Below are 27,991 nucleotides of genomic sequence, written 5' to 3'. Positions count from 1 at the left end.
AGAGCCTTCTCTGTGGCAGCCCCGGCCCTCTGGAATCAACTCCCCCCGGAGATTCAAATTGCCCCCACCCTCCTCGCCTTCCGCAAGATGTTGAAGACCCATTTATGTCACCAGGCATGGGGGGACTAATTCCATCCCCCATCTGTGTTGTGAGCCGCCCCAAGTCTTTGGAGAGGGGTGGCATACAAATCTAATAAAACTAAACTAAAACTAAACTCTTCTAAGTGTAGCCTTTGAGAGTGGTATGACTGTGTAGTATTGATTGTTTTAATGAGTTTTAATTCTAGTTTTTATTAATATTGGATTTGTATTACTGTTCATTGTATTGTTATTGTTGTGAGCCGCCCCGAGTCCTCAGAGAGGGGTGGCATACAAATCTGATAAATTATTATTATTAAATTATTTATTATTATTACCCATTTTTCCACTTTCCCAGGTTTCGGTGAATCCTGTGCGCATGTGCAGGGACCGGGGAATTGTGCGCATGTGCAGGGGGCAAGGTTTGTGCATGTTCTGCGCAGTGGACCGTACCCGTAGGAGCCCATCACGGTGCCCAGAGTCCTTTGTGTTCTGTCGGGCTCTCTGGTAGACTCCTCCCAAAAATTCACAGGTACAAATTTCAGACACACACACGTTTGAAAATTCAAAACAATGCTCTTTATAATGAAAATTCACATAAACTAAGCCCTCTTTTTGTATAGCAAAGAGCACTCGTCTCCAACCAAACTGGTAATTTGTACAAGTCCCTTATCAGTTCTGTGATACTTAGCTTGCAGCTGTGAGGCAATTCACAGACCTTCTTCTTCCACAAAGTGAAACACACTTTGCTCTGGTTTAGTTTCAAAGCGGGGGAAAATCAGCACACAAAAGGTCAAAGTCAGTAAAGCAGTCACGAAACACAACAATCAGATAATCCTCCACAATGGCCAAACCCACAGGCTGCTATTTATAGCAGCCTCACTAATTACCACAGCCAACCACAGGTGGCCTCATTTTCTTTGATAATAATCTCTCAGTTGTTGCTGCCTATGCATCGCTCTCCGCATGCGTGGCTGTATCATTAACTCTTGTTCTGAATCCAAGGAGGAGCTAGATAATTGATCTCCTTCTGAGCTGTCTGCCACACTCTCCTCCTCCCTGTCACTCATGTCTTCTTGGTCAGAGGAGCCTTCATCATCAGATTCCACCGGGGGCAAAACAGGCCTGCAGCATGTGGATGTCTCCCCCACATCCACAGTCCTTGGGGCAGGAGCTGGGCCAGAGCTAACCACAACACTTTGGGAGTTCGAGCAGCGTATAAGTTCGATTAATAAATAAACAAGACGTCAATCAATCCAGAATTTCAGCAGCCACAAATAGGTAAAAGAAAAGATTTTTTAAAATAAAATCACATCGGATACTAGCACAACCCATTAGGAGCACACGCCCCAAAGGCAGACCCCTACAAATCACAAAAGGACCATCGGAGGTCTTGAAACCTTTGGGGCAAGTTGGAGCCTGTCGAAATAACGAAGAAGGGGAAGAAGAAGAAAAAAAACCCTCCTATCTTTTCCTAAAGAGCAAAAGTAAACAAAGACCAACGCAGGAGAAAGAATTCCTTTTGCAAACAAAGCATTTAAAAAACCAAAAACAACAGCTCCCTCGACAGCCGAAAATGGAAGCACGTTTGGATACAGTCTGTGCCCACCCCCCCAATACACACTGACTGTGGATAATTTGCAAGCAGGATTCCTTCCCCCACCCTCCCCCTTTCTAGAGATCTCCCCCTCCCACCTTCTGCCCCAAAAATGGAAAGAATGTGCCGAGACCGTGCGCCGAAGTGACAGCGCCTCCGAGAAGACAAACTTTAAACGCGGGTGGCCAAGCCGGCGAGACAATGCCCATGTCACCGCTTAATCCTTACAGGTACTAATAATGTAATTCCATTTCAGGAGGAGGGGGAGGCGAGAACGGTGCGCTTCTCAAGGGAGGCTGTGGGCCGTCGGGGGGGAGAATGTGCCTGCAGGTATCAATCTGAAGCTGTCTACATGAAATGTTTGGCAGGCCATCGATCGGCACAGAGCTGGAGGGGACCTTGGAGGTCTTCTAGTCCAGCCCTCTGGTCAAGCAGGAGACTCTATACCAGTGATGGCAAACCTATGGCACAGGTGCCACAGGTAGCACGTGAAGTTGCAATAGCTCAGCTCTAACGTGCATGTGTGTGCCGGCCAGCCGATTTTTGGCTGGCACAGAGGCTCTGGCAGGGCGCTTTTGGCTTCCAGAGAGCCTCCGGGAGGCTGGGAGAGGGTGTTGTTTATTTATTTATTTATTTAATTTATTCATTTGTCTAATACACAAATACATAGGAAGAAAAATAGACATGTGATAATATAAAAGAGGGTGAAAGTGAACTTAGAGGAGAGGATATATGAAAGGAAGAGAATATATAAGATAGGTGAAAGAAAGGAAAGACAAATGGACAGGGGACGAAAGGCACACCAGTGCACTTATTTACGCTCCTTACTGGCCTCTTAGGAACCTGGAGAGGTCAATCGTGGAGAGTCTAAGGGGGAAGTGTTGGGGGTTAGGGGTTGACACAATTGAGTCCGGTAATGAGTTCCACGCTTCGATAACTTGACTGTTGAAATCATATTTTTTACAGTCAAGTTTGGCACGGTTCGTATTAAGTTTGAATCTGTTGCATGCTCTTGTGTTATTGCGGTTGAAGCTGTAAGTAGTCATTGACTGGTAGGATGTTGCAGCATATGATCTTGTGGGCAATACTCAAATCGTGTTTTAGGCGCCGTAGTTCTAGGCTTTCTAGGCCCAGGATTGTTAGTCTATTTTCGTAGGATATCCTGTTTTGAGTGGAGGAGTGAAGGGCTCTTCTGGTGAAATATCTTTGGACATTTTCAAGGGTGTTGATGTCTGAGATGTGGTATGGGTTCCTACCCTAGCTCCAAGGAAGCCTTTGGAGCCTGGGGAGGGCGAAACACGAGCCTACTGGGCCCACCAGAAGTTGGGAAACAGGCCGTTTCCTGCCTCCGGGTGGCGGGGGAAGCTGTTTTCGCCCTCCCCAGGCATTGAATTATGGGTGTGGGCACTTGCGCATGCACAATAGTGCGTGTCCATGCTCTTTTGGCACCTGAAGAAGAAAAGGTTGACCATCACTGCCCTATACAATTTGAGACAAACAGCTGTCTAGTCTCTTTTTTAAAAAAACCTCCAGTGATGAAGCTCCCACAACTTCTGGTGGCAAGCCGTTCCGCTGGTAAATTGTCCTCACTCTTAGGAAATTTCTCCTTAATGGCTTCTCTCCTTGATTTGGTTCCATCCATTGTTTCTTGTCTTGCCTGCTGGTGCTTTGGAAAATAAGTTGATCTCCTCCTCTTTTTAACAGCCCCTCAAATCTTAATAATAACAGAGTTGGAAGGGACCTTAGAGGTCTTCTAGTCCAACCCCCTGCTTGGGCAGGAAACCCTACACCAGTGTTTCCCAACCTTGACAACTTGAAGATATCTGGACTTCAACTCCCAGAATCCCCCAGCCAGCATTCGCTGGCTGGGGAATTCTGGGAGTTGAAGTCTAGATATCTTCAAGTTGCCAAGGTTGGGAAACACTGCCCTACACCACTTCAGACAAATGGTTATCCAACATCTTCTTTAAAACTTCCAGTGTTGGAGCATCCACAACTTCTAGAGGCAGGCTGTTCCACTGGTTAATTGTTCTAACTGTCAGGAATTTTCTCCTTAGTTCTATGTTTCTTCTCTCCTTGTTTAGTTTCCACCCATTGCTTCTTGTCCTGCCCTCAGGTGCTTTGAAGAATAGGTTGACCCCCTCTTCTTTGGGGCAACCCCTGTGATATTGGAAGACTGCTATCATGTCTCCCCTGGTCCTTCTATTCATTAGACATATCTAATTCTTGCAACCGTATGTTTTAGCCCCCAGTCCCGGGATCATTTTTGTCGCTCTTCTCTGCATCTTTCTAGAGTCTCAACATCCTTTTTGCATCGTGGTGACCAAAACTGGATGCAGTATTCCATGTGTGGAATACTGCATAAAGCCTTATAAAGTGGTATGAACACTTTAATTCAATTTTTAAATTTAAAAACTTCCAGTGTTGGAGCATCGATAGCTTCTGGAGGCAAGCTGTTCCACTGGTTAATTGTTTTACTGTCAGGAAATTTTCCCTTAGTTCTAGGTTGCTTCTCTCATTTAGTTTCCACCCATTGCTTCTTGTTCTACCCTCAGGTGCTTTGGAGAATAGGTTGACTCCTTCTTCTTTGTGGCAGCCCCTGAGATATTGGAACATTGCTATCATGTCTCGCCTGGTTCTTCTTTTCGTTAAACTAGGCATATCTAGTTCCTACAACCGTCCTTTTTCCCTCTGTTTATGCAGCCTAGAACAATGCTGGCTTTTTTCCTAGTCCCCTCCTCATCTTTGTCGCTCTTCTCTGCACTCTTCCTAGAGTCTTCACTTCTTTTTTACATCATGGTGACCAAAACTGGATGCAATATTCCAAGTGTGGTCTTACCAAGACCTTATAAAGTGGTATTAACACTTCACGTGATCTTGATTCCATCCCTCTGTTCATGCAGCCTAGAACTGTGTTGGCTTTTTTGGCAGCTGCTGCACACGGCTGGCTCCTATCTAAATGCTTTTCCACCAGGACTCTAAGATCCCTTTCACAGTTACTACTTACAATACTGCTACCAAGTTGCCGCTGGTCCTAATTTTTCTCCAGACTGTCAAACCCAAATCCTGCAACCATTCTTCATATGTTTTAGTCTCCAGGCTTTTAATCATCTTTTGCTCTTCTCTGGACTTTTTCCAAAGTCTCAACATCTTTTTTTTGCAAGGGGATGACCATAAACTGTACACAAACATTTGTGAATGTTCCCAACAGTTTCTTTCTCCACAGTGAGAAATCCAAGGGCGACATGCTGCTTGTAACGTACATCACTTACAGGCGCCATTTCGAAACACTGCTGCAGCTACGCTATCGGTCTGAGGAAATACAAAATTGACACACGCACTCCTGATAATTCAAATAATGTATATCAAAAGTTTTGCATCCCTACCATTACTGTAAGCTGAGGGGAAAATAATGTGGTGCATTACCTTATGGGCGACCCTCGTATATAAACAGCTTTATATCCGAAAGAGGAATTAGAATTTACTCCAGAAGCTATGCTATTAGGAGTCTGGAGAAAACTCTACTCAAAACAAACAATGCTTCTTACAACACACATAAACACCGCAACGAGAATTGCGATAGCACAACTCTGGAAAAATGACCAGACCCCAACGGAAGAATTAATTATAGATAAGATATATACATGCGTGGAGATGGACATAGAAACATAGAAGTCTGACGGCAGAAAAAGACCTCATGGTCCATCTAGTCTGCCCTTATACTATTTTCTGTATTTTATCTTAGGATGGATCTATGTTTATCCCAGGCATGTTTAAATTCAGTGACTGTGGATTTATCTACCACATCTGCTGGAAGTTTGTTCCAAGGATCTACTACTCTTTCAGTAAAATAATATTTTCTCATGTTGCTTTTGATCTTTCCCCCAACTAACTTCAGATTGTGTCCCCTTGTTCTTGTGTTCACTTTCCTATTAAAAACACTTCCCTCCTGGACCTTATTTAACCCTTTAATATATTTAAATGTTTCGATCATGTCCCCCCTTTTCCTTCTGTCCTCCAGACTATACCGATTGACTTCATGAAGTCTTTCCTGATACGTTTTATGCTTAAGACCTTCCACCATTCTTGTAGCCCATCTTTGGACCCGTTCAATTTTGTCAATATCATTTTGTAGGTGAGGTCTCCAGAACTGAACACAGTATTCCAAATGTGGTCTCACCAGCATTCTATATAGCGGGATCATAATCTCCCTCTTCCTGCTTGTTATACCTCTAGCTGTGCAGCCAAGCATCCTACTTGCTTTCCCTACCGCCTGACTGCACTGTTCACCCATTTTGAGACTGTCAGAAATCACTGCCCCTAAATCCTTTTCTTTTGAAGTATTTGCTAACACAGAACTGCCAATACAATACTCAGATTGAGGATTCCTTTTCCCCAAGTGCATTATTTTACATTTGGAAATATTAAACTGCAGTTTCCATTGCTTTGACCATTTATCTAGTAAAGCTAAATCATTTACCATATTACAGACATCTCCAGGAATATCAACCCTATTGCACACTTTAGAGTCATCGGCAAACAGGCAAACCTTCCCTACTAAACCTTCCACTATGGACGAACTCACTAACTCAATCAAGGGAAACAAAATCACGGAATCAAAACGAACATGGCAAAAATGGCATGAATGGGTTCAAAAGAGAATATAGAAACAATATAATAAGAAGCAACAGTACAATGGAAACAATCTACAGCTACCTTGTAAAAAGTTTTATTTACCAGTTATTGAATATAATAAATATTAGAATGTAAAAGTATGAAATATAATGTATATAATGGAATGTAACAGGTAAAAATTTATTATAAGAATTTTAAAAGAGATGGTTTATAATCTGTAAAACAGAATAATGTGTGATTTGAACTATGTGTGAAAACTCAATAAAGAAATTTATAAAAAAATAAATAAACAGCTTTATATCTAGGTATACTACCAATACGTAAAATAAAATAAAATAAAATAAAATAAAATAAATAAATAAACAAACCACAGCCAGGCCATTTGCAAGGCAACAATCCATACAGATTAAAACAAAAATAAGAATGAAGGGACAAGAGGAAACTGAATACAGTGGTACCTCTACCTAAGAAGGCCTCTACTTAAGAACTTTTCTAGATAAGAACCGGGTGTTCAAAACTTTTTTGCCTCTTCTTAAGAACCATTTTCTACTTAAGAACCCGAGCCCGGAAAAATTTCCCAGGAAATTTGAGAGCGGCATGAAGGCCCGGCCAGTTTCCTGCCATTCCCCCTGGGTTTCTCTCTCTGGCGCAGTGTATGGGAGGCAGCCTCATTCCAGGTGTATGGGAGGCGCGTGCTCCTCCTCGCCGCCTCAGAATCCCTCTTTTTTTTTTTAAGCCTTAAAGTTTTGGTTTTTTTTTAATTCCCCCCACATCACCTTCTTCCTTCGGCAGCGACTGTCCTCCTCCTCTTCTTCCTCCTCCCACCCAAATTCCAAGCTTTTATTTCTTTCCTAATGGGTTTGCACATATTATTTGCTTTTACATTGATTCCTGTGGGAAAAATTGCTTCTACTTACAACTTTTCTACTTAAGAACCTGGTCACGGAACGAATTAAGTTCTTAAGTAGAGGTGCCACTGTATTACAAAGTATGGCACAAGGCCTATGATTGGTTGAACAGAAGATTAAGGAATAATTAAATAACTAAAAATATTATATAGAACTAAATAGCTGAACATCTGTAAATAACAGGAAATATAAATATGTTTTGTTGTATGATATAATTTGCAAAGGTTTTTCTCTGGAAACCTCTGATACGAGCGGAGCGGTAATAGCGCCTATATTTTGTTATATGTTTGTCGTGTTCTTATATGCATGTTGGTGTCTCATTTTGTTTTAATATTTTTTTAAAAAATAGGGGAGTGGGGGTGCAAAGACCCCCCCCCCTTGATGGAACAAGTTACGCCCTGAGGCTCAGGAGAAGGGCGGCCTAGAAATCTATTTATTGATTGATTGATTGATTGATTTTGTCCAATACACAATGAGGGTTTTAGTGGGTATGCACATAGTAAAATGCATGATGACGGTTATAGAGGACATACTCATAGTAAAATATATCTAAGAAAGAATAGAAGTTATAGGAATAGAACATATCAATGAAAGAATAGGAGATATAAGAATAGAAGAAAGGTGTAGGAGATATAGGAGAGCAGTAGGACGGGGGACGGAAGGCACTCTAGTGCAAATAAATAGATAAAATAAAATAAATGCAGACTCTGAGTATCTTTGTCCCCCTCGGCAGGATTGACAAAGCACAGCGTTGCTACTGTACCCCCTTCGGGCTTATTTTGACTAAAGCCGAAGAATGCAAAGTATAAATAACAGGGAGCTTTCTATCATGACACTGTTACAACATGCAACAGGAGAGAGACGGAGGCTGTGGAGCCCGTTTTTCAGCGTGAAGTCTCTCCACAAAGTATAAAAACTGTTTGTTTAGCTCTTTTGCAAACACACGTAACAGGACGGTGCAGCCCGATCGCTCTGGGATTACACTAGGGCCTCCCGGACAATTTTTAGTTCAGAACAGAGCTGTCTAAGCAGTAGTGGGTTATTCCTGGTATGGTTGAGGACGGTGCAACGGTAGCGAACGTTGCGCTGTGCGTGGCAGGTTCTGTTCTCCTGCGTGCACGCCCCAGTGTGTTTTTGCTTCTGTGCATGCGTGTACTAGCCAGCTGGTTTTCGGCCTTGGTGAAGGCTGTTTTGCCCTCCGGCGTGCAAAAAAATTGACCAACGGGCAAACAGGAAGTCTGTTTTTCCGAACTTGCCATTTGCATATTTTCTCACCGTCACTTCAGTGAGGCCTGTGAGGATGCATGGGGACGGGGGAACAGGGATTGTGTGAATGTACAGGGGCAACACAGGGTGTGCGCATGCGTGGGGGAGAGGGAATGGGACGTGGGCACATGCTACCACATGCATACACACCGTCTTCTGTCGCACAAACCCCAGCGGCCTTCTCCGGGTCCCGTCGACTAAACAATGTTGTCTGACGAGGCCCAGGGGAAGAGCCTTCTCTGTGGCGGCCCTGGCCCTCTGGAACCAACTCCTCCCGGAGATCAGAACTGCCCCCATCCTCCTCGCCTTTCGCAAGTTGTTGAAAACTCACATGGGGAAATTGACACCTCCCTTAACTATTTTGGTTAATGAATGGTTTGATTGGGTTGTGTGGTTATTTTATTATTGTATAAGGGTTTTTTTAATTGTGTTTTTTAAATATCGGATTTGTACATTGTTTATTATTCTTGTGAACCGCCCCGAGTTTTTGGAGAGGGGCGGCATACAAATCTAATAAATTATGATGATAATAATAATAATAATAATAATAATAATAATAATAATAGTTGTTGTTGTTGTTGTTATTATTATTATTATTATTATTATTTTGACAGACAAACCAAAATATATATTTCAGACAGGTAAGTGTCCAGTCTCTTCTTAAAAACCTCAAGTGATGAAGCACCCATAACTTCTGGAGGCAAGCTGTTCCGCTGGTTAATTGTCCTCACTGTTAGGAAGTTTCTCCTGAATTCCAGGTTGCTTCTCTCCTTGATTAGTTTCCATCCATGGTTTCCTGTCTTGCCTTCTGGTGCTTTGGAAAATAAATTGACCCCCTTCCTCTTTGTGGCAGCCTCTCAAATGTTGGAATACTACTTATCATGTCCCCCCAGAGTCCTTCTTTTCTCTAGACTGCCCATACCCAATTCCTGCAACATTTCTTCATATGTTTTAGTTTTCAGGCCTTTAACCATCTTAGTTGCTCTTCTCTTCTCTTTTTCCAAGGTCTCAAACATTGTTTTTATGACCAAAAATTGGATGCAGTATTGTGCAGGTGTGGTCTTTCTAAGGTTTTATAAAGGAGGAGTGAAGAAGGAGGAGGAGAAAAGGAAAGAAGAAAAGGGAAGGAAGGAATGAAAGGAAGTAAATTTGAAAGGAGCAAATGAGAAGGGAAGGGAGTGAATGGGAAGGGAAGGATGGCGAAAGGGAAGGAAAGGATAAAGAAAGGGAGGGGAGGAAGAAAGGAAAGGGGGGAAGGGAAGGAAAAGGAAAGGATAGAAAAAGGGAAGGAAGGAAGGAAGGAAAGGGAGGGAAAGGGAGGGAAGGAAGGAAGGAAGGAGGGAAGGAAAGGATAAAAAAGGGAAGGAAAAGAAAGGGAGGAAGGAAGGGGAAGGAAGGAAGGAAGGAAAGAAGGAAGGGAAGGAAAAAGGGAAGGAAGGAAGGAAAGGGAGGGAAAGGAAAGGAAGGGAAGGAAGGAAAGAAGGAAGGGAAGGAAAAGATAGAAAAAGGGAAGGAAAGAAGGAAAGGGATGGAAGGGGAAGGAAGGGAAGGAAAAGGAAGGGAAGGAAGGAAGGAAGGAAAGGGAAGGAAAAGGGAAGGATAGAAAAACGGAAGGAAAAGAAAGGGAAGGAAGGAAGGAAAGGGAGGGAAAGGGAGGGAAGGAAGGAAGGAGGGAAGGAAAGGATAAAAAAGGGAAGGAAAAGAAAGGGAGGAAGGAAGGAAAGGGAAGGAAGGAAGGAAAGAAGTAAGGGAAGGGAAAAGGGAAGGAAGGAAAGAAGGAAGGGAAAGAAAAGATAGAAAAAGGGAAGGAAAGAAGGAAAGGGATGGAAGGGGAAGGAAGGGAAGGAAAAGGAAGGGAAGGAAGGAAGGAAAGGGAAGGAAAAGGGAAGGATAGAAAAAGGGAAGGAAAAGAAAGGGAAGGAAGGAAGGAAAGGGAGGGAAAGGAAGGGAAGGAGGGAAGGAAAGGATAAAAAAGGGAAGGAAAAGAAAGGGAGGAAGGAAGGAAAGGGAAGGAAGGAAGGAAAGAAGTAAGGGAAGGGAAAAGGGAAGGAAGGAAAGAAGGAAGGGAAGGAAAAGATAGAAAAAGGGAAGGAAAGAAGGAAAGGGATGGAAGGGGAAGGAAGGGAAGGAAAAGGAAGGGAAGGAAGGAAGGAAAGGGAAGGAAAAGGGAAGGATAGAAAAAGGGAAGGAAAAGAAAGGGGAGGAAGGAAGGAAAGGGGGGAAAGGAAGGGAAGGAGGGAAGGAAAGGATAAAAAAGGGAAGGAAAAGAAAGGGAAGGAAGGAAGGAAAGGGGGGAAAGAAAGGGAGGAAGGAAGGAAAAAGGGAAGGAAGGAAGGAAAGGGAGGGAAAGGAAAGGAAGGGAAGGAAGGAAAGAAGGAAGGGAAGGAAAAGATAGAAAAAGGGAAGGAAAGAAGGAAAGGGATGGAAGGGGAAGGAAGGGAAGGAAAAGAAAGGGAGGAAGGAAGGAAAGGGAAGGAAGGAAGGAAGGAAAGAAGGAAGGGAAGGGAAGGAAAAAGGGAAGGAAGGAAGGAAAGGGAGGGAAAGGAAAGGAAGGGAAGGAAGGAAAGAAGGAAGGGAAGGAAAAGATAGAAGGGGAAGGAAGGGAAGGAAAAGAAAGGGAAGGAAGGAAGGAAAGGGAAGGAAAAGGGAAGGATAGAAAAAGGGAAGGAAAAGAAAGGGAGGAAGGAAGGAAGGAAAGAAAGGGAGGAAAGGAAAGGAAGGAAATGGGAAGGGAAGCTCCATTCTTGCTTTGTGCATTTATCCCATTTAACCCACTACGTGGATACTAAGGGTATCATAGGAACATAATGTAAGGAACAAATCCATGTTCTGTAATATAAACCGTTGCTGCCCTCTCGTGGTTCACGCAAATGCCACAAACCTCACACAGCCAGGAAATTGGATACCGAGTTGGGATGGCTACAAATCACTCCACACACAGAAATATATACAGTACACAACCACAGATTATTCAGATATACATCTTTGTCCCACCTGTAAATCACAGTCTTTCCTATCAAGGATTGGAACTATGTTGCAGGCTCTATGTAAATCCTAAAGCCAGTGGTGAAATTTAAAAAGCCAAAGGGAGAAAGTCTATAGTTTATAGTATAGAAAAAATGGCAAAAAACAACCCGTTTTTCCACAAAAATGGATGCATTTTTGCCAAACCCCAGCACTCAGTTCTTTGCAGGCTTCCCAGACCCTTGGTCCACCCCATTTTTGCAAAACCAAAAAAAAATATCACCAGGCAAAAAATGCCAATTTTTTTTGCCAAAATGGAGGTGTTTTTGCCTTCTAATTACCCCATCTAGCATGACTGGAGGGAGGATTCTGGGAGTTGAAGTCCACAAGTCTTAAAGCTCTCAAGTTGGGAGACCCCTGGCTTAGGGGTTAGGAGTGCAAGGGTCTTCAAACCTGGCAAGTTTAAGACTTGTGGACTTCAACTCCCATTCCTGAGCTAGCATGATCGGAGGAGGAATTCTGGGAGTTGAAGTCCACAAGTCTTAAGCCTATCAAATTTGAAGTTTGTAAAAAGTGTACAGTGGTACCTCCTGATGCGAACCCCTCGTCATACAAACTTTCCGAGATACGAACCCGGAGTTCGGAAATTTTTTGCCTCTTCTTACAAACTTTTTCCACCTTTCGAACCCGCCGCCCGAACGCTAAACCCGGAGTTTGGGAGGACGCCGAGAAGCCCACCAGCTGTTTCAAAAGGCGACAGCTGGGCGGCGGCGCCCAGCAGAGCACCATTTTTGCAGGGTTTTTTCCTTGCACACATTAATTGATTTTACATTGTTTCCTATGGGAAACATTGTTTCGTCTTACGAACTTTTTGCCTTACGAACCTCCTCCAGGAACCAATTAAGTTCGTAAGACGAGGTATTACTGCACATGGTTGTAAAAAGTATTCTGCTACACTGGCATTTTATTAAATATTATATTAGCCCACCCACCCCCTGATGACATCACAGGCTTTGGAAAAGCACGTACCTCAAAGGATAATTATATTTAGCAGCCAAATATTAAACAAGGGAGCCTGCATAACTATGAAAATCACATACAATTCCCCTCTGCCCAAACAGTGCTAGGTAGAAAAGGACTTACGTTTTCCCAGGGGATCTTTTAAGCCAGAAGATGTCATCGCTTGTAATGCCAAACTCTTGGGCTCCTGGAATCTGAAAACGAGGAAGAAAACAGAATCCTGGGGCTTCACGGGACCCTTGGAGGTCTCCTAGTCCAACCTTCTGATCAAGGCAGTTGTAAGTACTATGTACATAACTGGTTGGGTTTGGCAATACAGTATATAAAACAAAACAATGTATGCTTAAATGTATTGAAGCACTATTGCTTTAAGAGTTAGTGTTACGGATGGCCACAAGAGGGAGCCAAAAGCATGATTCTGTCCCTCGGAATCTGCTATTTCTGTTACGTTCTCTGAGACTGCTGTAGTAGGAGTTGTGTGTTAAATGCTGGTTTATGTATTTGTAAGCTAAACAAGTAAGACTTATAGTATTGCATATGTATTGATTGATTTAACTGTGTATGGCTAGGACTGTTCTTCACTAAGATATTTGCCAAAATAAATAATATTTTATACACTTAATGTATCTGGTTTGTCTAACTGAAAAGTTAGAGATAATGAGCAGAGTAGAATACAGAATAGAATAGAATAGAATACTTTATTGGGCAAGTGTGATTGGACACACAAGAATTTGTCTTGGTAGCTATGCTCCTACTGTACATAAAATACAAGATATGTTCATCAAGAATTATAAGATACAACACTTAATGATAGTAGAAGGATATAAATAAACAATCAAATCACATTAGGAACGCAAGGTTTGTCTGAGATGTATGATTATTTTTTATACACAGGGTTTTAAATTGCTTTTTATTGTTGGATTAGTACCATGTTCTGTGTTGTGAGCCGCTCCGAGTCTCCGGAGAGGGGCGGCATACAAGTTGAATTAATAATAATAATAATAATAATAATAATAATAATAATAATAATACTGTAATGCTCTGTACATGGGGCTACCTTTGAAAAGTGTTTGGAAACTTCAGATCATGCAGAATGCAGCTGCGAGAGCAATCAGGGGCTTCCCAAGGTATGCCCATGTTACACCAACACTCCGCAGTCTGCATTGGTTGCCGATCAGTTTCTGGTCACAATTCAAAGTGTTGGTTATGACCTATAAAGCCCTTTATGGCATTGGACCAGAATATCTCCGGGACCGCATTCTGCCGCACGAATCCCAACGACCGGTTAGGTCCCACAGAGTTGGCCTTCTCCGGGTCCTGTAGATTAAACAATGTCATTTGGCGGGACCCAGGGGAAGAGCCTTCTCTGTGGCGCCCCTGACCCTCTGGAACCAGCTCCCCCCGGAGATTAGAACTGCCCCCACCCTCCTTGCCTTTCGTAAAGTTCTTAAGACCCATCTCTGCCGTCAGGCATGGGGGAATTGAGACATCTCCCCCGGGCCTATACAGTTTATACATGGTATGTTTGTGTGTATGTTTGCTTTTAATAATGGGGTTTTTAGTGTTTTTTAAATTGTTAGATTTGTTCTTATATTGTCTTTGTTATTGTTGTGAGCCACCCCGAGTCTACGGAGAGGGGCGGCATACAAATCTAATTAATTAATTAATTAATTAATTAATTAATTAATTAATTAATTAATTAATTAATAATAATAATAATAATAATAATAATAATAATAAAAAATAGTTACAGCCATATAGTCATAAGTGGGACTAGGTGGGTAATGAGAATGATGAGAAGATTAATAGTAGTGAAGACTTAGGAAATAGTTTGACAGTGTTGAGCGAAGTATTTGTTTAGCAGAGTGATGGCGTTCAGGAAAAAAAACTCTGCTGTAAATCCATTTTTCACCACAGATCAGCCCAAAGGCTACTCTAAAGTAAACACAGGTTAATGCCAAGTAGGAACAAACTAAGGTTACCTCTCTGGGGTATCTTGGCCTGCCACCAGTGGCAAGAACTATGTGGTCTGCGGTGAGCAGGGTCTAGGGATAATTAGAGAGAAAAAAGAAAAATATTCAGACCGAGCATCTTTGGACCATCTTGTGTCTTCATGATATACAATCGAGTATAATATGATGGCAATTATAGGTCAATCATCTGACTCAAATAATTGCACTAGCAATAGCACTTAGACTTATAGAAACATAGAAACATAGAAGACTGACAGCAGAAAAAGACCTCATGGTCCATCTAGTCTGCCCTTATACTATTTTCTATATTTTATCTTAGGATGGATATGTTTATCCCAGGCATGTTTCAATTCAGTTACTGTGGATTTATCTACTACATCTGCTGGAAGTTTGTTCAAGGATCTACTACTCTTTCAGTAAAATAATATTTTCTCATATTGCTTTTGATCTTTCCCCCAATTAACTTCAAATTGTGTCCCCTTGTTCTTGTGTTCACTTTCCTATTAAAAACACTTCCCTCCTGAACCTTATTTAACCCTTTAACATATTTAAATGTTTCCATCATGTCCTCCCTCTCCCTTCCGTCCTCCAGACTACACAGATTGAGTTCATTAAGTCTTCCCTGATACGTTTTATGCTTAAGACCTTCCACCATTCTTATAGTCCGTCTTTGGACCCATTCAATTTTGTCAATATCTTTTTGTAGGTATACCGCTTCACAGTGCTTTGCAGCCTTCACTAAGTGGTTCACAGAATCGGCACATCGCCCCCGACAATCTGGGTCTTCATTTTACCTCCTTGGAAGGGAAGGAAGTCAACCTTGAGCCTGGTGAGATCTGAACTGCCAAATTGCCGGCAGTCAGCAGAAGTACCCTGCAGTACTGCACTCTGACCACTGTGGCACCTTGGCTCATAATAAGCAGCGATGGCTAACTGCTTTGGTCATCGCGTGCTGAAAATGTGTGCCTGCACCCATGATGCAATGCATGCGCAACTCCTCCCCGCATATGCGCACGTTACCACCACCACATCCTGTTTTGTGCCTGGCCAGCTTCCCTGCAGCTTCCTGGGAGAAAAACCTGGCCCCAGTGGGGTGATGTTCCTCGCACTGCAGCTGCCCTTCCACATGCGTGTGTGACCCCCCACGCATGCGAACATGCCTCCCGTATGTGCCCTGCCCTGTGCATGTGCGCCAGAGATGGCAGGAGGCACGGACAAATGCATAGTGGAGCAGGGGTAGGCAAAGTTGGCTCATCTATGACTTGTGGACTTCAACTCCCAGAATTCCTGAGCCCATCCTGCTAGCTTGGGAATTCTGGGAGTTGAAGTCCACATGTCATAGATGAGCCAATTGTGCCTACCCCTGGACTGGGGCAAACTGCTCTGAGAGAGGGATCTGCATGCCACCTGTGAGATGCCAGCCATAGGTTCACCATCCCAGGGTAAGAGCCTTCTTACCTCCTTGTTTCCTTCGCGACCCACGGATGGTGTGTGCATCCACAAAGCTGCCTTTCAGATTGAAGTATTTGACCTTTCTGGAGGAGGGAGGGAAGAGATGAAAGAAAGGATAAAGGAGAATGGAGGAGGAGGAAGAATAGGAGAAGAAGAGAGTGAAGGACGAGGAGGAGGAGATGAAAGAAAGGATAGATGAGGTGGAGGAGGAGGAATAGGAGAAGAATGGAAACATAGTAGGAGAAGGAGGAGGAGATGAAAGAAGGGTTAAAGGAAAATGGAGGAGGAGGAGGAAGAATAGGAGAAGAGAGCGAAGAAGGAGGAGAAGAAGGAGATGAAAGAAAGGATAGATGAGGAGGAGGAATAGGAGAAGAATGGAGACATAGTAGGAGAAGGAGGAGGAGATGAAAGAAGTGATGAAAGAGAATTTGAGGAGGAGGAAGAATAGAAGAAGAGAATAAAGGAAGAGGAGGAGAAAATGGAAGAAAGGATAGATGAGGAGGAGGAATAGGAGAAGAATGGAAACATAGTAGGAGAAGGAGGAGGAGATGAAAGAAGAGTTAAAGGAAAATGGAGGAGGAGGAAGAAGAATAGGAGAAGAGAGTGAAGAATGAGGAGGAAGAAGGAGATGAAAGAAAGGATAGATGAGGAGGAGGAATAGGAGAAGAATGGAGACATAGTAGGAGAAGGAGGAGATGAAAGAAGTGATGAAAGAGAATTTGAGGAGGAGGAAGAATAGAAGAAGAGAATAAAGGAAGAGGAGGAAAAAATGAAGAAAGGATAGATGAGGTGGAGGAGGAGAAATAGGAGAAGAATAGAGACATAGATGGAGAGAGGGGGATAGAGGGAATAGAAAAGGAGGAGGAAGAATAGGAGAAGAGGATGGAGGAGGAAGAAAAAGAGGAGGCAATAGAGGGGAAGAAAGAGGAGATGCAGAAGGAAAATGAGAAGATGATAAATACAGTAAAAGCAGCATTAATAATGAATACAGATCCACTAAACTCCTATATCAGACACCTTTTCAAACCAGTTCCATGTTTCACTCTCAATTAAGCATTTGATTAAGGACCTTGGAAAGGCAAATGTTGCTGCTGTTGTTTAATTATATTAAAACATCTTCGCAGGATGTAAGCTGTTCCGAGTTAAGCTGCCCTTTGCAATTGACTGGTGCGATTGTGTCAATTCCCACCAGTCTGTTGTAAACTCTGTTTTTACACTGACTTTTCAAAAATTGAATCAAAGTGTTTCGAGGCACAGGAAAGAAAGAGGCGCTTACTTGTCTTGCAACTGTAACCTGTGTCCCCAATTCAAGGATTTGACGTGGTTTTGAACTCCTTTGGCCATCACAGACCTGGGGGACAAAGAGAGAGAGAGAATTTACAAAGCTGAAATGGATTTAAGGGATTTAAAAATGGATTGAAAGGACAGGAAGTGATGGGTACTGGGCGGAATATAACTACTACAAGTAGTTGTGGGTTTTCTTTTTTAAATTAGAATTTTTCAGGACAGTCCAAGTATATTATTGTTGTTGTTGTTGTTGTTGTTGTTGTTGTTGTTGTTATTATTATTATTATTATTATTATTATTAATTAGATTTGCATGCCGCCCCTCTCCGTAGACTAGGGGCGTCTCACAGCAATAACAAAGACAATGTAAAAACAAATCTAATAATTTTAAAAAACACTAAAAACCCCATTATTAAAAGCAAACATACACACAAACATACCATGTATAAACTGTATAGGCCCGGAGGAGATGTCTCAGTTCCCCCATGCCTGACGGCAGAGGTGGGTCTTAAGAGGTTTATGAAAGGCAAGGAGGGTGGGAGCAATTCTAATCTCCGGGGGGAGCTGGTTCCAGAGAGTTGGGGCCGCCACAGAGAAGGCTCTTCCCCTGGGTCCCGCCAAACGACATTGTTTAGTCGATGGGACCTGGAGAAGGCCAACTCTGTGGGACCTAACCGGTCGCTGGGATTCGTGCGGCAGAAGGCGGTCCTGGAGATATTCTGGTCTGATGCCATGAAGGGCTTTATAGGTCATAACCAACACTTTGAATTGTGACCGGAAACTGATCAGCAACCAATGCAGACTGCGGAGTGTTGGTGTAACATGGGCAAGAGGAAAGTAGAAACGATGGACTTTTAAAAATCCAAATGGTAAATCCTCTTAACTCAAAGAAAAAAAAGTCTCAGGTTAGCATATTCTCAATAAATCTACATATTATTTGGGACAAAAATCCTCTTCCTTCTGGACAAATGCATAGCCTGAGAGTGGATGACTCCACAGACCAACCCAGTAGAAGACAACGTCTTACAGCCTTTCTCTTCTGAAACAAAACTTTCTAGTTCTTCTAGGTTCTTTTGAAGGGTTTATGCACAGGTAAGTTGCAAAAAACAGATAGGAGAGTTGTCTTACCAGTCGTGACTGATACGATGGGATACGTTCCAGCCATAACGTTGGGCATCTCGGACCGAATGTCCCAGGAGAGCGGCTTGGTGCATCAACTTCTTCGGAATACAACCCACGTTCACACATGTCCCACCAAGCCCCCATTTGGTTCCTGGAGAAGACAAAATGCCACACTCTCATTCATTGGTGGGGCTTGTTCTCACATCCTGAGCAATGTGGACAGGGACTTACTGCTCACAGTCACTCATGCCCTCATCACCTCGAGGTTCGATTACTGCAACGCTCTCTACATGGGGCTACCTTTGAAAAGTGTTCGGAAACTTCAGATCGTGCAGAATGCAGCCGCGAGAGCCATCGTGGGGCTTCCCAGATTCGCCCATGTATCTACAACAGTCCGCGGCCTGCACTGGCTGCCGATCGGTTTCCGGTCACAATTCAAAGTATTGGTAATGACCTTTAAAGCCCTACATGGCATTGGGCCAGAATACATCTGGAACCGCCTTCTACCGCACAAATCCCAGCGGCCGATAAGGTCCCACAGAGTTGGCCTTCTCCGGGTCCTGTCGACCAAACAATGTAATTTGGCGGGCCCCAGGGGAAGAGCCTTCTCTGTGGCGGCCCCGTCCCTCTGGAATCAACTCCCCCCAGAGATTAGAATGGCCCCCACCCTCCTTGTCTTTCTCAAATTACTCAAGACCCACCTTTGTCGCCAGACATGGGGGAGTTAGAATATTCCTTCCCCTAGGCCATTACAAGTTATGTATGGTATGTTTGTGTGTATGTTTGGTTTTTATAATAAGGGTTTTTAGTCGTTTTATTAAATTGGATTGTTACATGTTGTTTTTTATCATTGTTGTTAGCCGCCCCGAGTCTGCAGAGAGGGGCAGCATACAAATCCAATAAATAATAATAATAATAATAATAATAATAATAATAATAATAATAATGTCCCATTACATCCAGGGGGAGGCTTCAGAAATTTTAGCACAAGGACAAGTTTATTTGCTTGCTTCTTACCTCTTGGAGAAGGGTCCACATAATCTAGGACAGCTACCTTCTTTCCAAACTGGGCAGCTTAAACAAAGAGAAATAAAAATTACAGATGCGTTTGAAGAAAAGGATACAAGCCATAGCGATGCTCTTCAAACTGGTCCAAAGACAACGGAAGCTTTTGAGAAGCATCTTCTATTTGTTGTCCCCCCCAAATTCCCTTTGTCGAGGGGTGCTTTCCAATTTTTTTTCTTGCAAGTTGATGGATTTGCTATTGACCAGTAGGAGGCAGTATATGACCGTTTTTGGAATTACGTCTCAGCACAAGAATCAAACTGGTCCCACAGTGCCTCCAGTGGTAAGCAGCAAATATAACAATCCTGGAAGAATTGTGGACAGGAAAATAAAACAGTTCCTTTTCACTGCAACCAAGAGCCACTTGGGCCTGTTTCCCATAGAAAACAAAACAACAGGAACCACAAAACCTGGGTGGACGTGGCCAACTTGACCTCATTCACTCCCACCCAGTCACATGACCCCCCCCCCCCCCAGCCACAACTACCCAGGTTGTATGGCTCCCTGTGTTGTTTTCTATGGAAAATAGGTATCTCCTTCTCTCTCTCCTTCCCTCCCTCTCATCTCTCTCTCTGTGTATCTCCATCTCTCATGGTTGGTATGAGTGTGTATTGTCAATGGGGTGGTGGATTATTTTATTGTGTATACTGTATTTCTTTTATGTTGTGTTTGACCATTAGATAAATGGTCAAAGCAATGGAAACTGCAGTTTAATGTTTCCAAATGTAAAATAATGCACTTGTGGAAAAGGAATCCTCAATCTGAGTATTGTATTGGCAGTTCTGTGTTAGCAAAAACTTCAGAAGAGAAGGATTTAGGGGTAGTGATTTCTGACAGTCTTTTTTTAAAAAAAATATTTTTTATTGATTTTTAACAATTTAACATCACACAACATAAAACAGTGCGTAGTGAATTGTGCCCACCACCCCGACATACACACATTCCCCACCACCAAATTGGGGGTATTTCTTGTATAGTCCACTTAACCCAAGAGCAATATATCTGTTTACATATTATAGAGTGATTCCAATTTATTTCTTGTAGCTTGGTCTCGGATTCTGCTCGTCATATATCGTCTTACCTTGTCCTACCGTCCCATCAGCTGTCCCAACTCAGTTTCATTTTCCGAATTTATCCTTTTATCCATAATTTCAAGTTGAATATGGTCCACCATGTACCTATACCAATTTTGCATTGTCCATTTTGTCGCATCCTTCCAATCCAGAACTATTACTGCCTGAGCGCTTTCTATTGCTGCTTTTTTTATTTCTCTAAATTCTCCCATCGCATTACTTTTTACTAGTACTGCCATTTCCTTAGTGATTGTCCATTGTATATTTAACATTCTATTGATATCCTCTTTCACTTTTTGCCAAAATTCCTGCACTATCGGGCATTCCCAAAACATATGCATAAACACTCCTTTGTCTTGACGATTTCTGACAGTCTCAAAATGGGTGAGCAGTGTGGTCGGGCAGTAGGAAAAGCAAGTAGGATGCTTGGCTGCATAGCTAGAGGTATAACAAGCAGGAAGAAGGAGATTGTGATCCCGCTATATAGAGCGCTGGTGAGACCACATTTGGAATACTGTGTTCAGTTCTGGAGACCTCACCTACAAAAAGAGATGGATAAAATTGAACGGGTCCAAAGACGGGCTACAAGAATGGTGGAAGGTCTTAAGCATAAAACGTATCAGGAAAGACTTCATGAACTCAATCTGTATAGTCTGGAGGACAGAAGGAAAAGGGGGGACATGATCGAAACATTTAAATATGTCAAAGGGTTAAATAAGGTTCAGGAGGGAAGTGTTTTTAATAGGAAAGTGAACACAAGAACAAGGGGACACAATCTGAAGTTAGTTGGGGGAAAGATCAAAAGCAACATGAGAAAATATTATTTTACTGAAAGAGTAGTAGATCCTTGGAACAAACTTCCAGCAGACGTAGTTGGTAAATCCACAGTAACTGAATTTAAACATGCCTGGGATAAACATTTATCCATCCTAAGATAAAAATACAGGAAATAGTATAAGGGCAGACCAGATGGACCATGAGGTCTTTTTCTGCCGTCAGTCTTCTATGTTTCTATGTTTTATTTCCTGTAAGCTGTCTTGAGTCAGCGTGAGCGAGTAAGTAGCAAAATAAAATTTCCAAACAAACGAATAAGTCAAATCAACGTATCTAAGTTATATTTCCCATCTAAGGATGAAATTTCCACCCCACAAATCCCATCTACAAACCTTCTTTAGCACAAGCCAATCCACCGGAGCCTCCTCCAATAACAAGAAGGTCATATTCATTCTTTCCTGTCGAAAAGAAAGAAAACGTTTTAAAGCAGCAGTAGATAATATTCACCATCACCTTGAAATGGAAGTTTATGAGCCTCAGTAAGGTAATGAATAATAATAATAATAATAATAATAATAATAATAATAATAATAATAATAATAATATTATTGTCATTGTCATAACAACGAATTGTCATTGGCAACGAAAGTCGTATGACACCCAGAGACCAGTCCCACCATACATAAAATCAGAATAGGTAAATTTAAAAATAAAGAATAGAATAAAAAAATAAAATAAAATGTCTCATCCACTACAAATTCCCCACCCTGAACCACTCAACCATCCACATGACAAACCGAGTAATATTGTCCAACAGTTCACCGATGGTGACCCTTTAGTTCGTTGTTAAGTGCGAGTATAGCTTTGGGATAAAAATTATTTAGGAAACGAGTTCTAGTTGTTTTGTATCTTCTGCCAGAAGGCAACAGTTCAAAAAGATTGTAAGCAGGATGAGAATAGTCTTTGAGAATGGTATGCACCTTCCTAGAACAGCGAGATGTGAAGATGTCATCCAGGGCGGGTAGTTGGAGCCCAATGATGTTCTGGGCAGTTTTAATCATTCTCTGTAGAGCTTTCTTGTTCACTACAGAGCTGCTCCCATACCAAGATAGTATGCCGTATGTCAAGACACTCTCAATGGTGCTGCGATAGTAGGACAACAGTAGATGCTGAGATATATTTATCTTCCTGAACATTCTCAGGAAGTACAGCCTCTCTTGTGCCTTCTTCACAAGCATATTAGCATTCATAGTCCATGTGAGGTCCTCTGAGATATAGGTGCCCAGAAATTGTCACATCATAAACTTATTTCTGCATTTATTTAAGGCAACAGTATTCCAGAGTGGGGGAAGAGCTTTAAATCTATCTATCTATCTATCTATCTATCTATCTATCTATCTATCTATCTATCTATCTATCTATCTATCTATCTATCTACCTATCTCTATCTATCTATCTATCTATCTATCTATCTATCTATATCTATCTAATCGATCTATCAATATCTATCTATCTAATATCTCTCTCTCATCTATCTATCTATCTATCTATCTATCTATCTATCTATCTATCTATCTATCTAATCGATCTATCAATCTATCTATCTATCTATCTATCTATCTAATATCTATCTATCTATCTATCTATCTATCTATCTATCTATCTATCTATCTATCTATCTAATCTAATCTAATCTAATCTATCTATCTATCTATCTATCTATCTATCTATCTATCTATCTATCTATCTATCTATCTATCTATCTATCTATCTATTTCTTGGGGAAACTGAGAACCTGCGGTCCTCTTAGAGCCATCCCAAACACCAGCAAATATTTATAAATATGAGGTTTCCATTCTGGTCTCCGAATCTTAACCGTTAACTAAAATCTTAACCATTATCTAAAAGTTCAAGATTCTTAATTCACAACCATTAACTAAAACTGGGCCTCTGCACTGCCTGCATTCCAGACCTCGAGGTTGGAGACCATCCAGTTCCTCCCATTTGTCGCCATGATAGTATTTCTGGACGGCTGCCCAGCTTGTTTAACAAACTGAAAATGCCCTGCGAGAAATCAACAAGGGAAGAGTTTCGGCCCGTCGAAGCCCTGACGTGTTCTTGCTTGAGAACTAGAAACCTGTCCTTTCCCACTCCATTCTTCAACCAGGAGAGGAAAAGGTAAGGAATCTTGCTGAAGCTTCGGGGTTCCAGATCTCAGGGTTAATCGGTTGATAGGAAACATGATTTAAGGCCAGAAGGGTTGATCTACAACAAAAGGCCCCAAAATTTTGGGAACCAGGGACTGGTTTTTCTGTGGACTGGAGGGTCGTTCTCCCTACATCCCATGGATGGGATTTTGCTTGTTTGCATGGACCGGTTTCTGGCATGCTGCGGATCAATGCTGGTCCACAGACTTTGGGGGGATTGGGGACCCTGGTCTATAGAGTAGAACAGTGATTCTCAACCTGGGGGTCGGGACCCCTTTGGGGGTGGAAAGACTGTTTCACAAGGGTCGCCTAAGACCAGGGGAAAAAACAATTTTCCCATGGTATTAGGAACGAAAGCTTCTATTTTGGCTCCTTGGAACATATTTTTACAATCTGACCAATCAGGTGTTTACTTGATTGGGGATGTCCCTCGGACCTTCCTGCCAATCAACGTAAAGCTCTGCTGGGAGAATTGGTGCTAGACTTATGGTTGGGGGTCACCACAACATGAGGAACTGTATTACAAGTTAGTGGTATGGTCATAAGTGGGAGTAGATGGGTGACAGGAATAATGAAAAGACTAATAGTAATGTTTATGTTTATTTAGATTTGTATGCCGCCCCTCTCCGCAGACTCGGGGCGGCTCACAAGTGAAAAAACAGTTTACAACAAATCTAAATTTCTACTAAAAACATTTTAAAAACCCCATTTTCTAAACACACATACATACACACATACCATTCATAAATTGTATATGCCCGGGGGAGATGTCTCAGTTCCCCCATGCCTGATGACACAGGTGGGTCTTAAGGAGCTTACGAAAGGCAAGGAGAGTAGGTGCAGTTCTCATCTCCGGGGGGAGTTGGTTCCAGAGGGCCGGGGCCGCCACAGAGAAGGCCAACCGACATTGTTTAATTGACGGGACCCGGAGAAGGCCCACTCTGTGGGACCTAATCGGTCGCTGGGATTCGTGCGGCAGCAGGCGGTCTCGGAGATATTCTGGTAATACAACCTTGGTGAATAATTTGACAGCAGTGAGGGAATTATTTGTATAGCAAAGTGATGGTGTTCAGAAAAAAAACTGTCCTTGTGCTTAGTTGTTCTGGTGTGTGCAGTGCTCCGTAGCGACGTTTGGAGGGTGGGAGTTTAAACAATTTGTGTCCAGGATGCGAGGGGCCTGTAAATATTTTCACGGCCCTCTTTTTGATTTCTGCAGTATACAGGTCCTCGAGTGCAGTGTTTCCCAACCTTTGCTGTTGTGTCCAGAGGACAGTTGAGGAATGTGGCCCACCCCTTATCCTTAGGTGGAAAAATACATAGTTTGGATAGCCTGGCAGCAGCAGGTATAAATAGCTGCAGGCACGGCCATATTGTTGTTATTGTTAATAGTTCCAGTTGCATATTACCGTTACTACAATTATAATAAGCCTTGTGAGTTGCCTGTCCTTTGGTGGCTTATTGCAGTGTTTTTCAAGCAGTGTGCCGTCGCACACTAGTGTGCCCTGAGACATGGTCAGGTGTGATGTGGGGAAATTAAACATGGGACCCCAAACTACGGCCCATGTGCCGGATACGGCCCACGGAGGCCATTTATGCGGCCCACTGCCAGCCACCTCCATCCGAACATAAACATTCCCCTCAGAATCCCTTCAGCTATCAGCAACAGGAAAAATGGAGGCACAGGGAACGCTCACTGACCAATCACCTTCTAGGATTCATCCTGACCACTAGCGATGAACCAATAGCAGGCCGCCTCTTATCCACAGCCAGGAAGGTCCCCGCTCGGGCTGCCACACAGTTTGTCTGGCTGTGGCGAGTAGTTGAAGCTGCTACTCCTCTCCATGGTCCTGATTTCTAATCCTGGTCAGGACCTTACCTAGTTATGTCTATCCTGATGGTGTATATTTATTTATTTATTTATTTTATTAGATTTGTATGCCGCCCCTCTCCGAAGACTCGGGGCGGCTCACAACAATAAAAACAATATAACAGTGGAACAAATCTAATATTAAAAACAGCACATTCATACCAAATATAAAACAAAGTATAAAAAAGCCTGGGGGAAAGATGTCTCAACTCCCCCATGCCTGGCGGTATAACTGAGTCTTGAGTAGTTTACGAAAGACAGGAAGGGTGGGGGCAGTTCTAATCTCCGGGGGGAGTTGGTTCCAGAGGGCCAGGGCCGCCACAGAGAAGGCTCTTCCCCTGGAGCCCGCCAAACGACATTGTTTAGTCGATGGGACCCGGAGAAGGCCAACTCTGTGGGACTTTATCGGTTGCTGGGATTCGTGCGGTAGCAGGCGGGTTTTTTTAACTATATATCAGGAGGACAGAAGGAAAAGGGGGGACATGATCGAAACATTTAAATATGTCAAAGGGTTAAATAAGGTTCAGGAGGGAAGTGTTTTTAATAGGAAAGTGAACACAAGAACAAGGGGACACAATCTGAAGTTAGTTGGGGGAAAGATCAAAAGCAACATGAGAAAATATTATTTGACTGAAAGAGTAGTAGATGCTTGGAACAAACTTCCAGCAGACGTGGTTGGTAAATCCACAGTAACTGAATTTAAACATGCCTGGGATAAACATAGATCCATCCTAAGATAAAATACAAAAAATAGTATAAGGGCAGACTAGATGGATCATGACGTCTTTTTCTGCCGCCAGTCTTCTATGTTTCTATGTATAATATGTACTGTGTTAGAGTGTCATTTTGGTTGGTGGTGTGCCCCAGGATTTTGTAAATGTAAAAAAACGTGCCGCAGCTCAAAAAAGGTTGAAAATCACTTTCTTATTGGCAGATATTTCACTGGCGGCGAGGAAATAGCAACCACACTGATTTTCCTGCATTAAGGTACCTTTTAAATCCTTCATTGACTGTCTGCCTACTTCCACCTCTGTCACCGCGGGGAATTCTCCACCCACCGCCTCTGAGCCGCTACCGCTGGGGAAGCCCTACAAGGCAACCAGGAGTTCCCCTCCCACCATTGCTGAGGGACAGCCCTGACAGCCAGCATTTAATTTTTTTAAAATAAATAAATAAAAGAAGGAAAAAAACACAGCCAATCAATTTGGACTTCAACTCCCAGAATTCCCCAGCCAGCAAACGCTGGCTGGGGAATTCTGGGAGTTGAAGTCCAAATATCTTTAGTTGCCAAGGTTGGGAAACACTGCTTCTTGGGCTGGAGGCAAGTTTTGCAAAGTTCAGGCAACTTTTAACTTTTAAGCAATCCAACCCACCCCCTTCAAGGCCGAGCATGCTTTTTGCAACCCGGGCTGGGGGTTGCAATGCCCCCCTGTCACAGCCATGCCTGCTGGCTTGTTCCAGCAACCCCAATGTGCCAAGGGCACCCCAAGAACCCCCCCCCCTTATGGGCTCCTTTGCAAAAAGCAAGGGTGGGGTGGGGGTGGGAGTGGAGAAAAGTAGATTTCCAACAAACCAGACGGGATTTCTTGCTCCCTGCCTCTCCCTTCTGCACCCAGAAGGGAAAGACGCTGCAGCGTGCAGGAATGCAATAGGTGCAGCCTTGCAGAGGCAAAGCTCGACCAGTTAAACGTCTGCCTGTGCAAGCCCAAGGGGCTTCTTGGGCTAGCTCTGCTGGAAATGAATGACACCCCCACCCCAGAAAGTCTCTCTCCCCTCCCCAGCCCACCTCCAAGCGCACTCCCCTCCCCCTCAGGTTTAACTTTGGAACTCTACCTGTTGAACGAGCCCGCGCCGTACAGCGGAGCCAGGGCTCAACCCGGAAGCGTCCTCGCCAGAGCGCCGCCATGTTGTACGGCAGCTTCGCTTCGCCTGAAGGACCCCCGAAGGGGACGCCGTCTTTTTTTTTTTAGAAAGGTGACTAAAAATGTGACTGAGGAAATCGACCCGGCGCTTGCGACATGGTTGCCTTTTCTTCTCGCGGAGAAAGAGAAAGCGGGGCGGGGAAAGAAAGAGAGCTCTCGGCCTTCCTTCTCAGGGCCGGAAAAAGCAGAGCTTCCGTCCAAGGCGGGGCGAAGTGAGACACAGGCACTTGAATAGCCACCAATAGCAGAGATGCTTGTTTTGAGTGGCGAGGGAGAGGAAGGGGAGGAGCTTCTGCTTCTGGCGGAGGCGTGGCATTTCCCTCTGCATCTCATTAATATGGGTACAGTATTAATATTTACTTCATATTTATATTTATATGTCTAATATAATCAAAATCTGAGCAATATGGGTACCAGATTATTATCCATTACTGCTGATCTGATTTGATTCTTGCATTCTATTCTTTAATTTGGGACTTTGCGGCCTTGTTGAATCCTGCTATTCTCTCATAGTTATATTTCACTCCTTTATTTTCTCCTCCATTGCCCTTTAATACATTCTACCTGATTATATCCTCTATAACCCTCATTGTGTATTATTGTGTATTGGACAAAACAAACAAATAAAATAAATTTTGGCCCTCCGTCCAAGAAGTCGAATGCATTAATTCAAAGAAAGATTGCAGCTTTTTTGTTCCCTCCTGGGTTGCAGGTACTGGCTAAGCAGAAATTCAACTGGGCAGGAATCTTTCCACAGATACTGTAGATCGCGCTGCAAAATA

The 27,991-nt window shown here is 43.0% G+C and overlaps 1 protein-coding gene across 1 annotated transcript in view; it reads right to left on the bottom strand.

Moving 5' to 3' along the window:
• The window catches only part of TXNRD2 (thioredoxin reductase 2), a 57,157-nt gene extending 29,879 nt beyond the window's left edge, over positions 1 to 27,278 (bottom strand). The window contains exons 1-8 of the mRNA XM_070762843.1: positions 27,121 to 27,278; positions 21,606 to 21,671; positions 19,319 to 19,375; positions 18,308 to 18,452; positions 17,170 to 17,244; positions 15,892 to 15,976; positions 14,451 to 14,513; positions 12,592 to 12,662 (exon numbers count right to left, since the gene is read on the bottom strand). Coding sequence (XP_070618944.1) covers positions 12,592 to 12,662; positions 14,451 to 14,513; positions 15,892 to 15,976; positions 17,170 to 17,244; positions 18,308 to 18,452; positions 19,319 to 19,375; positions 21,606 to 21,671; positions 27,121 to 27,193 — 635 coding nt within the window. The 5' untranslated portion in view covers positions 27,194 to 27,278. The remainder of the gene's footprint in view (positions 1 to 12,591; positions 12,663 to 14,450; positions 14,514 to 15,891; positions 15,977 to 17,169; positions 17,245 to 18,307; positions 18,453 to 19,318; positions 19,376 to 21,605; positions 21,672 to 27,120) is intronic.
• Positions 27,279 to 27,991: the final 713 nt, after the last annotated feature.

This window comes from Erythrolamprus reginae, chromosome 10 (assembly GCF_031021105.1).
Source record: "Erythrolamprus reginae isolate rEryReg1 chromosome 10, rEryReg1.hap1, whole genome shotgun sequence".
Taxonomy (NCBI): Eukaryota; Metazoa; Chordata; class Lepidosauria; order Squamata; family Dipsadidae; genus Erythrolamprus; species Erythrolamprus reginae.
The sequence above is the reverse complement of the archived record's forward strand: the minus strand, read 5'-3'. Positions and strand labels throughout refer to the sequence as shown.